The sequence below is a fragment of the Rhinolophus sinicus genome, chromosome 18, assembly GCF_057876585.1.
Source record: "Rhinolophus sinicus isolate RSI-liver-muscle chromosome 18, RSI-T2T, whole genome shotgun sequence".
NCBI classification, from domain to species: Eukaryota; Metazoa; Chordata; class Mammalia; order Chiroptera; family Rhinolophidae; genus Rhinolophus; species Rhinolophus sinicus.
In genome coordinates, this window is record NC_142518.1 from 66,279,946 (window position 1) to 66,294,792 (window position 14,847).

The 14,847-nt window shown below is 39.2% G+C and overlaps 1 protein-coding gene across 3 annotated transcripts in view; it reads right to left on the reverse strand.

Annotated features, from left to right (window-relative positions):
• Positions 1-1,091: 1,091 nt before the first annotated feature.
• The window catches only part of PCDH19 (protocadherin 19), a 115,414-nt gene continuing 101,658 nt past the window's right edge, over positions 1,092-14,847 (reverse strand). For all 3 annotated transcript variants that reach the window (XM_019716613.3, XM_019716612.3, XM_019716610.3), the window contains one exon: positions 1,092-7,055. In XM_019716613.3, the coding sequence (XP_019572172.2) occupies positions 6,466-7,055 (590 nt within the window). In that variant the 3' untranslated portion in view covers positions 1,092-6,465. The remainder of the gene's footprint in view (positions 7,056-14,847) is intronic.

Here is a 14,847-nt window from a genome sequence, read left to right on the forward strand (position 1 = left end):
CAAGGGCCACAGCTGACGGCCAACTAGCCACAGCTGACAGCCATCTACTACCCGAGCCAGCACCTTTCCACGTGAGGCTGAGAGCCTGGAAACTGCTCTCTGGGGCTCTGTCCCCACGCCAAGTGCTAAGTCCCCGAGAATAACGGTTTGGATAAAGAAAGTTTGTGAGGGCTTTCACAGCAGCCTTGTTACATGCAAAGTGAGAGCTTCTCCTGTTCTTCGCTTTCCAACCTGAAGGCATCAAAGGGGCAGCCAAGTCATTTTTGTTCTAAAATCTGTTTTCCCTTGTGTCATGCGGGGTCTCAGCTCCAGCTCCCCACACAAGAACGCAGGACATGGTGAGGCCAAAAAGGAACACCCACAGAGCCATAGATAGGGGAGTCATACCGCTATAGTCTCACTGGTGGCTGGTTGGAGACACAGGAAGCAGGAGACACATGAGGAACAATCCGTCGTCCGCTCTCTGCCAACCAACCAACGAACCAACACCTTGCTAAATGCAATCCGCACTTGCCAGCCACCATCTGCTGCTAGTGTAGTCACGGCAGTTATATTAGTGGCCAATGACTCACTGGTTACAGCTGACGGCCAACTAGCCACACCTGATGGCCATCCAATCACAGTTGATGGCCATTTACTACCTGAGTGAGCACCTTTCCACGTGAAGCCGAGAGCCTGGAAACTGCACTCCTGGCTCTGTCCCCACACCTTGTCAATCTCAACTATTTCTCACATTTTTTTAAAAAATTAATTCTTCAGAGAAGTTCCACTGTGAAGTTGACCCCAAATGGTTTAAAGAATGGTTTTAGTGTTCTTGTTTAAAGTACCACCCAAGAAAGTCTTTACTAGTCTGGATATGAATGGGTCTTCCTCCACAGATAAAGGTATCACTGAGGTGAGAAGGAGGTGAGGTACTCAGGAAATGACTGGAGCCTAGCTGGAGAGTTGGTGATTGTGTAAAATGGAAGAGGAAACCTTTGGGTCTGCACATCAGTGACCCCACCAAGGGCTGGTCATCTCCTAGGCCTAATAGACACCCCGACCCCCAAGCCAACCAACACTCTCCAAGACACATTTCACCGAACACTTCATAATTTTTCCGTAATAGCCTTTAATACTAAAATGCATTAAATTTTTGAAGCAGAGAAAACACGTTTAAAGGGGAAACAGAGAACCACTAGATAAAAGGAAACAATGTGGCAGATAACACCATTTAAAACATAACTAATAATTTAATAAAGCTGCTTTATCATGTTCATAAAATAGACAGAGTGGTGATTCTTTTTTTCCTTTTTTTTTCTTTTTACAATGATTCAATCACTGTGAAAATGTACATAACATACAGATCAGCATATACAACAATTTCATCTTCATATAATCAGCAACAGAGACTGCTTAATGAGACATACTGTACTTGCATCCCTCTAAATTTCCACCCTGGTTTGACAGGTAAACAGTAATAGTGTCATCAGGCTCATTCCCCTCACTAGAGGAGCGAAGGCGAAAGCCTTTTGCAACTAATACCTTAGCATTCAAATAGCACACGGAGGTATTCGTTGCTGAATTTCTAGCTTGAGCTAGTCTGGCTCTTGGTCATTAAAGTCTGTATCCTAGCCTTCCTCAGCTGAATGCTAGCCAGTGCCAGTAAAATCTACTTAACCAGTGCTGTAATGGTGTTAGCTGGTTTGTTTGCTAAAGTTGACAGCAACTTTCAGTTAGTAGCAAGGTCATCTTTAATTGCCAACACAGCTGGAGCAACAATCAGCATCATCAGTTTTCCCTAATGACCTACAGTGCTTTCCAATCAAGATCAGGTTTTTGTGGGTTTTTCTTTACCAAGAGCGCCTCACAATATATCTTTCAGACAAGGTGGTTGATTTTCTTTGTTTTACAAAAGCAATGAGTTCTATTTGAAATTAATTCATTTTTGCACAACAAGTGACCCACAGGCCAATCCAGCCTCACAAGAAAACAAAGAGAGCTGCAACAACTTCATTAGGACAATGTGTTTTGCTCTGGAATATTTCATTATCAATATAAAGCCACCCGGTCCCACCCCCACACATCCCCTTTGAATATTACTTTGTTACATACTTAAACTAAAGAACAACATCTCAATACACTTCAGTGTCAGCAGATACAATTTGACTCATGAAATGACATCCTTAAATGTAATTTTACCAAGAAGGCAAACACTAGGACTGTATACAATGGATTTCTTAAGCTCATTTATGCCAGTTTTTCAAAGTCAGGGTCTTATTATCCTGGGTAAAGAGCCAAGTGGACCAGACTTGTCAGCAATATTCAACAGCTTTGGGGAATATTCAACATCAAAATGATCCCCATAAAGGAATTGGAATTCGTCAGAACTTCTATTATGTACAATAATAATTGTTTTCCCACCCTGGATGCCCAGTCGAGCTATTCCCTATACCCCTGCCTCTTCCCAAACTGCCCTTTATCCTTGCTGCTTAAAGAGGACCACTTTTGTTTTGCTTACTAATGATATGATAGAGCTATATGAAAAATTCAACTGAATCCCCTTCATACAATCAGTTGTAGGCTGAAGTAACATTACCAGGATGATACCCTGGGTGGTTTCAGTTTTCAGTGTTCTAAGTTATATTCCCCTTAACATTTTTGATTAGTGATCAGTGGGTCACCAAGTCAATGAATTAGTTTAAATAAGCACCTTAGGTGCAATTAGCTCTATTAGGCAGATTTACTCTGGAGCAGTGATACTCAGCGTGGTCCCTGGACTAGTTGCATCAGCATCACCTGGGAATTTTTAAATAGGCAAAGACTCAGGCCCCACCTCAGATCTACTGAATCAGAAACTCAAGTGTGGGGCCACCAACCTGTGCTTTAACAAGCCCTCAACCTTTAGTGGGCATCTGATCCATATGGATCATTAGGCCCCACTTGCTTCAGTTGGTCTGGGTGAGGACTGAGAAGTATTATTTCTAACAAGTTCCCAAGTGATGTTGTTGTGGCTGGTCCAGGGACTACACTTTAAGAACCACCGCCCTCAGGTATTGTAGGATCCCTTGGCCCATTGCCTATTTGGACAATAAGGTGGGCCACACTTTACTGGCTTTAGGAGGATCAAAGGGATGGTAAGTCTCATTCTGAACAGATTCCATTAGTCGGTATAGAAAAGAGAAAAAAGAGATTCCACGTAGCATGGCTCCCCCTTCTTATTCTTGTTTATAGTATATTGCCATATTTGAGGAAAAGCAATCAATCAATGCACACTAAACCTTTAATATCTCATGAAGTTTACTTGCCCAGAGACATGCCCAAAGCAGTTGTTAGTAAAGTACGGCATACCTCAACACCAACTCCTCCCCAAAAGGGACATCAGAATAAATGGAATAGAACTCCCTAGTATTTAGAAACTGAAATTGTTCCCTCGTATTTAAATGGGTAACATGTTTAGAGAAGGAAAAGGAAGAATATTTGGCCTCTGATCTTTGTGACTTTTCATCAGACATGGTGAAAAGAAGGGGTGAAAAACATGAGCCAAAGGGAAATTTAGGATCCTTGCACACGATTCCTATTTTCAGGCAGAGCCTGCCTATAAAACCAGCTTACAGAGTCCTCCTAGTATGCACTTGTGCTTCTGGGAGGATGTATACATCAGACAATTGTAGAGAGAAAAAAAAGATGTTTCTTAATGAGGGGAATTCTCTGAACATGATCAATAAAGGGCTTGGAAACCAAAAAAAAAAAAAACTTTGACTGCCCAAATGAAAACAAAGTATTTTGATAGGGAAAAAGGATTGGTCTGTAACTGAAAACTGAATTTTGAAGAAAAAAAAAATGGAGGAAAAAAAAGAGAAAAAGCAAAAGCAATGCCACTGCTACTCTAACCATTTAAAATTGGCTGGTAGCCAGTTGACTCTCTGGCTCAACGGCCACATAACATTTAACGTTCCCACCTGCCACAGTCTTTTCAATTCCTTCACTCCCACTGAGCATAGTAAGAAATACACCTGTACAAAAACAGTCAAATTTGACTTGTGACCTTGAGGTGGTAGCTAACAACATAATATCAGGATGGATCTGGTGAGGAACAGTCTAAATTCTACAGGCAGTCATCATAATGTAAAGTTTTAAAAAATTAATGTGTTAATCAAATAGTCACTTGCAAACAGAAATACATACCTAATTCAAAATCTACTATTACAATGAAATGAATCAAAGGGGGGTGGGGAAGAGTGTATGAGAGAGAATGAAATGAGTCAAAATGAAGATGTTATGGTCATTGATCTCTAATTGTTTCAGTTTCAGAAGGAAATTTGCAGCCACACCAATATTTTGTATGAGGTAGTATTCAGCACTAAATAAGAAATGAGGATGAATTTGTAGCTCCATTGTAGGTTTTTTTCAGAAATACTCTTTACTATCTAACCCCATCCCCACTGTCTTACCCACCCTCCTCCCTTCAAGAACTCCCCCCATAAAAGAAAATATTCCTAATAATGTATAAAGCCAGGAACTCAGGCAAAAATAACTATTAAAAATAACATTTAAAAGAGCTGACTTATCTACCTAAACTTAAGAAAATAAATTCTCTTTTGCATTATAGTATTCTAACCTCTGTGCCTTTTTTCTGGGTACTCTTGAATTTCAAAAAATGAAACAAATGAGAACAAAACAACAAAACTTCCGTGTTTCCCCGAAAGTAAGTCCTAGCCAGACAGTCAGCTCTAATTCGTCTTTTGGAGGAAAGACGCGGCCGTATATTATATTATGTAAGACCCGGTTTTATATTATAGTAAAATAAGACTGGGTCTTATATTAATTTTTGCTCCAAAAGGCACATTAGAGCTGATTGTCCGGCTAGGTCTTATTTTCTGGGAAACATGGTTGTTTCTCTAGAAACAATTCTTTAAAGACCAAGGCAGAACAATGACATACTCGTTTATTTTTAAATAACAAACTCTTAGGCTGCAAGAATATTACATTGGCTAGTGAATATTAATAGATAGTTAATAAATGGGGGAGTTGGAGCAATGTTAAACAAAAAAATGTGCGTAACAGACTTGTTAATAAAAAAGGTGTATTCCTAGCCTACAGCAAAGAGTTAGCTAAATCTAAAGAATTTTTATTTTAATAGTTTCCTGTTCACATTTTTAATTTTAAAAAAGTATTAGTCATAAAAAATGCATTCAAGTATCCAAGTGTCTCCATATAGAAGGCACAGTAATTGGATTAGTGATGCTGTTACCTGTCTTCTTAAATGTACACTATGTACTGCTTACTCTATCCTGAATTATAATCCTGTGATACAGAGCAACATGGAGTTCTCAATTCCAGCCCATAGTGTGCTTTGTAGTGTAATTCTAATCGTGGTTGGGAAACACCGAATCAGGAAATGTGTGTCTAAAAAGATGCTAATTTAGATATCAAAACAGACTCAGTCTTTTTGAGTTTTAGATGATTGGAGTCAGGGAATTTCTAAGTCTGGAAACTAGTAACTTCAGGAGCAACTTTCCTGTTCAGGGCCTGAAAATTAGAAAAATTGATCTCATAAAACTTTCAGCACAATATTTCTGATAACTGCAAATTAGATAGCAGAATATCCAAAAATTACTTTCTTCAATGATCTATCACAGACCTGGGCAGAAGGCTGAAAGGCAGGCAAAATACTCTGCAAAGTGGTGAGCAACTCCATGATTATCTTCCAAGAGTGAATATCCTCCAAGTACTCATCTGTATGTGTGGTGTTGCTCATTCAACTTGCCATCTCAGTTGTTTGCACTTTGTTTTTATCTGTAATTTTATTTATTTTTTTAAGAAAAAAACACACCAACCTCTAAAAGCCTTTTGCCATCACCACACACATAGCAATTTGCAATATCAAATACAACAGTAGCACAGCTAGCAAAAGGATTCTTAAAGCAGGGGTGTCCACAGCAAAGTAGCGGCATTGGAAAATACTCAAGCTTCAGAAACAACCTTTTGGGGGCTCGATTTCACATCACTGAATCAATGAATAGTACACAATAAATAACCATTAACTTGCCTACACTACAAAACAGTGGCAAGCTAGTTAAAGGTGTCCAGAGCTTTTTTTTTTTTTTTTTTTTTTTTTTTGCTTTTTAAATGTAATCCTCCACAAACAATGGTAATTTATATTATAATTTTGACATAGAAAAATATATAAATTCAAACACTTAATACATAATACTTTTCACAACTGAATTTGTCTCTGTTTCCCCAACATCAAGGCCCCATGAACAACTCAAGCCAAAGCTAATTTGCTCCAACTGAACACCCCTGCTGCCTGTTGAAACGAGAGGGATTGTCACAAGATGATAGTCATTTATAAACAATACATTTAAGAAAGCTCTGAAATACAGCCACTCAAGAACCAACCATTGGTGAGCAATTAAAATGATCAGCTCCTGGTTTTTCGCTAGCCAGCTTGGCTTCTCTCTCTTCTTCCCCAGGACTGGTTTACAGAACGATATCCTTCAGACGCTTCACGCCAGGAGACTCTTTGTCGCGACCTTCCTTCAGAATGGGGTTGACCTCATCCATGACTTTCTCGCCGTCAGCTCCACGGGGCTCAGCCTCAGAGGGACGAGAAGGGCCACTGTTGACGTACTGCTCCAGATCACGGGCCGCTGGTGCCAGGGCAATGGTGTAAGACACAGAAGGCTTGGTGGGCAGAGGGCTCTTGAGGTGCAGGGGTGAGGTGACAGGGCTGATAGCCTCACAGCCATTGCCTGCCTCCCGAATAGCACCATTGACCTTGGGGCTGCTGATGGTCACATCAACAGTTCTCCTGCCTTTCAGGATGGGCCTCTCCTCAGCCTGGTGGTCGCTGACATCTTTTCCAAAGGTTGCAAAAGTCCGCTTGGTGGGCCCACAGTCGTCATAAGCCTCAACATCAGCAGCAGTGGCTTCAATGGACAGGGTGATGATGTTCCTCACATGCTCAGGGGACTTGGAGCGGATGGGCATGGGGTTCCGGGGCATCCAGCACCTGTCGGAGTGACCAAGAATCCGGCATTCTTCCCTGCAGTGAAATCCTTCACTCTGATCTGTTTGGAGAAAATAATATGTCAATTTCATCATCTTTTCCCAGGAATCACTGTTAACTCCCCAGTGTTCTGGTTTCTTAGGTACCCATAGGCCCTTCTGGGAAATGGCACTTTTAGATAGTCCTTTATTGCCTTTTGGGACAAGTGTGAAGAATAGGATTTTTAAAAGGCTGTAGACCTCCCCTCCTTTATTATTATTATTATTATTATTATTATTATTATTATTGTTGCTGTTCCCACTTTTGATGAAATGAAAAACCTGAAAGGAAACATGTTATGATAAAAAATACATTTTAAAAAAAAGTTTATCCTGAGTGTCAACATACTGAAAGTTCGCATTGTTATCAACAACTCCTGCTAAAAATGAACTGTGTTTGAAAGTGGTTCCAGAAGGCGAAGTAGAAGCAGGGCAGGAAATCCAACAGTCATTATATATGAGAACTCTTGGCCTCATTTTTGAGCAACAGCACTGCCAACTATGTTTCCACTCTACCTGTTAATGATATAGTGCTTAATTTTAGGTTGCTATCAGGCTGTCTTTGAAAATCCAATCGTATCACTTCTTTTTGACCACCATTCCCAGGAGACAATCTCCTCACTAAGCCATTTACATGACTTGATTTCCCATCAGAAGGAATATACTGAGATCCCTTCCTTCCATCTGACCGATAAGCTTCAATTGGTCCTACGCACACATCACTCATAGGTTGAGCATCATTTAGTCATACCCAACTAGCCATCCCTCCTTACCTTCTTTATCTGCTGTCTTTGATAAGGTCATATTTCTTAAAGAAATCTTCTATGGATTATTTTAGTCCTATCATAGAAAATCTCAGCAGTTAGAGTTCATAAGTATTGGCAAGACATGTGTTTCTCTTTTCATGACAAGTCACTTTAACCCTAAGACTTTAATTTGGCTCTCAGACAGGCTTTCTACATGGGCTTCACCAAAGCATGGACCCAGGGTTAACTGTCAATTGGAAGAACTATTAATCTCAGTGTCTGGTTTTATAGCCCTAGTTTTCCCTTTATATTTATTAGTAGATCCGTTTATATTTATTATGTGTTACATTCCTGCATAAGGTTGACCTAATGAAAATTTTCATCACATTGCACAATGCATCAAAATACAAGCAGCTTAACATTTATAAAACACTTTGGGGCAGGATCAGAGGAGGTGAGGAGACAAGGAGAGATTGCAAAGACAAAAAATGCATTCCCCCCCCCCCCCAAAATAAAAGTTGGAAATGCTGTGATTGCTCTTTTGCAGGGGGAAGAAGTTTGCAACTTGGGGTCTTGCCTGATATTAGTCTCTATATAACGCATGTTCTTTATACACTTGTATTTCTTTTGTTTTGTTTGTTTCTTGATTGTTTTTGAAGAGTAAATGGCATAGCAAAGTGACACGGCTCTGCCTCATCCATCAAAGGTTATTTTGGTAAAGGGATATATGGGTGGAGGATCAAGAAACAATGGTTGAATTTGGTGTATACTTCATCATTTGGAGAAAAGGCATGGGAAGCAGAAAAGGCATGAACATCAAGGCCTAAGCCAGGCTGAGTACAGATTTCAACACAACTCTGGAAATGGCCTTCGATCTAGTTTAAACTACAGAAAAGTCAACCAAAGGTAAGATTTATTCCGTGTACCTGGACACAATTTGCCAATTTATATTTAAGATGGACATTTTAAGCCTCATTTCAGTGCTAGAGAATGAAACACTCAGAATTTTGCAGGTGGAAACAAATAACAAATGAGCATTACCATCAGCAAGGTAAGTGCCTCCTGCATACCGTGTTTCCCCCAAAATTAGACCTTCCTGGACAATCTGATCTAATGCATCTTTTGGAGCAAAAGTTAATATAAGACCCAGTCTTACTTTACTATATTATAAGACCAAGTCTTATAATATAGTATAGTATAATATAATACTGGGTCTTATATTAATTTTTGCTCCAAAAGACTCATTAGAACTGATTGTCTGGCTAGGTCTTATTTTTGGGGAAACAGGGTAGATAAGACAACGCTTCTGCAAATTCCAGCACAGTCTTCAAATTTGGAGATGCAGGGTGCTTTTTTCTTTTCAACACAATTCAGTAGGAAAATGCCATCCACGTGTCACCCTGAATCCAAGTACAGTGCTCCTGCACTATTACAGTAGGCTGCTTCAAATCAACCTCAGGGTTGCATTCTACAAAATAAAGCTTTTGTCAAATTATTTTCTCTGCCTCTTCCCTGCAAATTCTCAGTGCTGTCATCTATTTGATAGCTTATTATCATTCAAAGTGCCTATATTCCTGGGAGGCAAAAAGTAGGAAAGCAAGGGAAACATGTTGGGACATACTTGAGAAACACTTCACTTTGTGTAGACCCTAAATGTTATGAGTGAGATGAGTCTACGGCTGATCCACCCACAATCAGTTTCATCCAAATTCAGTGCTTTCCTCAGGAGGTCCCAGGATGACTCCAGTAGGATAGAATTCACACCTTTAGAGTTTCCCAAAAAGATATTTCTTCCTCTCTTTCTTCTTTGAGGCCCATCTCATAACTTACCAAGTAATAGCTCTAAAGAAATTAGAGTGAGTGCTTGTATGGGGGTAGAGAGTAAGGAGGGCCAAGTGAGGGAACACTTCAATAATTAACTTCTGTTTCTGAAAATCTGAGCAAGTGTCCCCTAGAAGTCAGCAAAAAACGTCCAGAAGGCTGTGGGATCCCTGTCCTAATTTAGGACACAAAGGTATAGAGGCCTTAGCCTTTGAGCCCTGGAAACACAGACATGACCAGCTATGAAAAGGAAATCCCAGCTGACCTTCAGATTGATATTACAGGTCCCTTGCTCACACCCCTAAAGCAGAACGGTGGTTAACTACAACTTAATAGATTATTCTTAATGGGCTCAACACAAAACTCTAATTTCTTTTACATTTTTAGTATCAAGTGGCTGTCTTCAAATTTGGAGATGCAGGGTGCTTTTTTCTTTTCAACACAATTGAGTAGGAAAATGCCATCCACGTGTCACCCTGAATCCAAGTACAGTGCTCCTGCACTATTACAGTAGGCTGCTTCAAATCAACAGCAGGAGACCTGGAGCCCCAGCACACACAGAGCGAGAGCAGAGACCCCAGTGACAGACATCTCGAATATCTTATGAATCTAGGAAGACCAGAGCAGGGAACTCAGTCTTCTCAGAAGCTTCTCTGCAGACAGTACTTGCTTTCAGTTTACCCACTGCCTAAATGAATAAATCACTCTCTGAGAAGAGGAAAAAGTAAACTCGCTCAGTGCCCCCAAGAATGCAACCAGTCTAAGCCTACTCACCAATCTCATTAAGCCTACCTCAGCCCTATACATGTATGAGGTAAAATAACAAGCAGTTTTCTTATATTAATTATGTGAATTTACATGCATTGTTCTTACCGCATGCAACTAAAGGCTTGAACCTAAGAGACTCTTTTACTCACAATAGCTTAGATCTGATATCTTTAGTTCCTTAAATCCTTACCAAGAGTAGTGACTTGCTGCTTATCATTTTTGGTATGAAACAACACTCGGTGACATTTGTGTCAATACAATTAAAACAAAATCTAACCTAGCTATAGTGCTTATAGCCACATGAACTATGAAAAACAAAAACACATGGTGAATATAGATAGGCAGGAAGAATGTCTTCCCAGCCCAAGGTAACCTACATTCATAAACATACAGGAGATGAATTGCCTTTTAAAAATCAAAACTTTAGTAAGAAAATTAAGTGTGTATTAAAAGTGAGAAAGTCACACAATATAAAGCCCCTTAAGAAGAGCAATGAAGACAGACCAGATGTAAAAAAGCAAAACGACTACTTCTGGAATTGCATAGTACTGATAGAGATTATGTGCCTGCCATCATGTATCATGGCTGGGGATGAAGGTATGAGACTAGAGAGGAATCATTTTGTATAACGACAAATTAACTGTCAAGATCCTGGCTGCAGCTGAAATAGAAGTAAGCTAACCATTCACTAATTTCCTGCAAGATTGCTCTTATGAGCCTTTGTGTGACTCTATAACTTGCTACATCTTTCTCTGAAAGTATTAATCTGAGCCTAGGCAAAGCAAAATGTAAGACTCTAAAATCCACACAGAGTTGTGGAAATTCGAACACATTACCATGTACAGAGGAATTCAAACATACACATGACTAGGCATGAGTAATGAATTTGCAAATTGGTCTTCCCTGCTTCTGAACTTGTCCCCAGGATTTTCAAAATAAAATAATAAATGGAGTGAATAAGTTTGGAAGAGGGACACAAATTTTGAGGCCATAGAACTCCTTAGTTCAAAACAGATCATATTACTTTAAACAAAAAATAAAATAAAAACACAGAGAAAAAAAAAGCTTCTTCAATCTAGGTTGTAATAAGTATTTTTGGGTCACCGTTTGTCATTAAGGACCTTGATGAGAAAATTCTAAAACCTCTGGAAAAAAAATTTAAATCTTAAGTGTAAAAGCAGCAGTCTTGTAAGAACATGGGAGGCATAAGAGGAATCAATGAGTGAGTCATGATGGATTAAGGAAATAATCCAAATAGAAAAAAAAACAGAATATGTTATTTCATGCAGATACTAGCAAAACATGTTGCAGCAATTACTACCCTCCTCAGGATGTGAAACTGCTATCTTTTCAGATGTGGGCAAACAATGTGCTTCCACACTAGAAAGAGCCTACCCATGGTCTCAACCAAAGTTTAAAAAAAAAAAAAAAAGAAAGAGAGAGAGAGAGAGAAAGAAAGAAAGAAAGAAAGAAAGAAAGAAAGAAAGAAAGAAAGAAAGAAAGAAAGAAAGAAAGAAAGAAAGAAAGAAAGAAAGAAAGAAAGAAAGAAAGAAAGAAAAAAAGAAAGAAAGAAAGAAAGAAAGAACCATCTTAGGCTTTGCTAAAACTTTCAAAGTCTTGGTGGAATAGCAGAGTTGAGAGGCTCTGTTGGGTTTGTATAGCTGTCTAGTCACAATGGATGTGTTCAATAATTCTGGCAGTTCTTTATCATGATTCAGAGTTTGGGTATATTAACTCAAACACCCCAATGATCAGAGACAAAACTCCAACACTGAAATAGTTCAAGATAACAGTTATAAGAGCAATGTGCTACCTCAGAAGTGATCTGCAACCAATGAAGCAGAAAGGGAAAATTCCAGTTCCTCCCGAGAGCTTAAGTAGTTGGCTACTTCTAAGTAGCACCAGTTACATAATCTACAAGCAAGTGATGTGTAAATCAGAAAAGCTTCCTGGATTGTACTCATATACATCCACTTAGCTTCACCCCATGAACAAAATAATCTATGACCAAAGCAGGGCCAATTTTTGTGAGATATACTGGAAGGGATTGTGCCAATGATTATGAAGAGATTGAGTGCTGTTAAAGTTGGTCATGTGCACATAATAAATAAAAAAACATAACTGTTGAGAAGTATTCCCTCTTGACCTACCTAATTCCTACTCATCTGAAGCAGACATAACAAACTGCCTACCAAATATCCATACCTATTTTTAATATTTAGAAATAGATCCCACGTCTGTTAGGATTGGCAATGCAGCAACTAAAAAAACTACATTCCATAGCTTCCTTTATAGATGGGGGGGGGGGTCATGCAACTAAGATTGGGCCAATGTTATGGAGGCAGGATGTCAAGAAAACTCCTTAAAGGGGGGAAGCTGACTTAGCTAGAGACACTTTTGTCCTTATTCCTCCCTGCTTTATCCTGTTTGGAATGGAGACATAATGGCTGGAGCTACAGCATCCATCCTTCTACCATGAGGCAACTCTGAGCATGGAAGCAATGTGCCTATGGATAGAATAGAAATATATAAGGAGTTTGGGATATTAAAGATATTGTAGACTCACCTCATTAGACCTGAACTTCTTCTATGTAAGATGAAATATAAGCCTCTCTCCTATTTAAGTCACTGATTTATTTTCTTTAGTGGGGGAGGGGGAGCTTTATTATCAACAGTTGAACAGTATTCATAACTGACATTTTACCCCTGAAGTCTTAACTTAAATTTAACTTCCTCAGGGAATACTTCATCCATCCCTTAGACTAAAGTAGGTTCCATACCACCTCCTTTTACAGCACTCATAATACTTGAATTTACTTGTTTAATATTTATACTCAATGATAGCTTGTAAACTCTAACTGAGCAAAGATTATATCTGTTTTGTTTCCTCCCATACCCACAGAACCTAGCAAAGGGTCCAACACAGAGCAAGTACTAAATAACAGTTTAATTTAATTGAATGAAAAAGGTACAAGAAAGAGTGACAGCAACAGAACAAACAATCTTGGTCAACACACCAGATACTGTGCCACTAATACAACTTCTAAAAGTGGAAATAGCTATTTGATTTAGTAGAAACACTATGAAAACCTACAAAGAAAACTAACTTTGTCAGAGGCAGTAAAGGAAATGTAGCACTTGAGAAACATTAAAGCCAAGTGTCATCTTAGCCTCTGAGAGATTTCCCGCACACTTTATGCAGATCTAAAAAAGATGATGCTTTGATGTCCAGTTGAAAATATATTTGCCATATACCTTGAAGTTTTCCATTCTAACAATGGTTAATGGGGCCTATACTGTGATGAATTAATAAGTAGAAATGTCAATTTTATGAAGTGGATATATTGTTCAAATATCAAGCATTGTTTCTCAGCATCAAATAAAATTGTTGTTAATTCCTATAAAATGTAAGCCCAAAATGAGACCAATGGTGACCCTTTTAGCTCCACTGCAGATGCTGACTCTTTCTGGCAAAACTAATTAAAATACACATGGCAAACTAATGCTTCAGTCAAATATGTCAGGGGATTACCAAAGAAGAGAATTATCCTGGAAAGAATTCTTAAAAGCATTTGAAGGCCTTCAAAGAGTCAGGAATTTCACAAAGCAAGCAGAGGAGCAATGGGCTCAGTGGAAAGGGTAGGGAAGAGAGAGTACAGGGAGCAGGAAACACTATCTAAGCATTAGACATTCCATGTTGGTTTTGATGTGATTGACATCTTAAGGACTGGGCTTCTTTGGGTGTTTAGATACCATTTGAGCATCTAGCAAAAATTCAATAAGGGCTTAGAACTTTGCAAAATGACTTCCCAGAGCCCTACCAGGCTGTAGGTCTGGGAGGAGTTTATATTCATTTCCTAAAGGACCCAAAGTTTTGGCAAGAAAAGATGGCACTCCATCTGAAAAATATTCAAGGTTGCCCAGTGAAAGCCGAGACATTTCTAGAAACTCATGAACCAGTGACAGACATCAAGCTATTCTTTAGCCACTCTAATGTGAAAAGAATTGCACTACAAACAGCTACTTAGCTACTTGTCTCTTTCTCACTCCTTTTCTCTTTCTTTCAGCATTTTCCACCATTTTGGTTCCTCCTTGAAGCTTTCTTTTTGTTCTTCTCTTCCCTTGCCCCCATTTGTTAGCAGTCCTTCCTACAGCACTATGGCCTGACAGACAACAGGCAGAAGTGGTAGGATGCCATAACTATGACTGGCATTTAAAAACATCTATGCGGTAGTATTTGACAAATGTCAAAGATGAGCTATCCAAAAATCATCCCTTATAGCATGGAGAGAAATTCCCCCAGTTTTCATTCATCTGGGTATAGCCATTAAAGGTCCCTGTTAAAATAAGAGGATTCACTACCGAACCAAGAGCCTCAGATTTTCTTTGGTCATATAGCAAAACCCTGGGTGAAGGGGACCCAGGATAGGAGAGTTTTGATGGCGTAAGAAAAACTAGAAATGTCTGGAGGTGAAGCTAC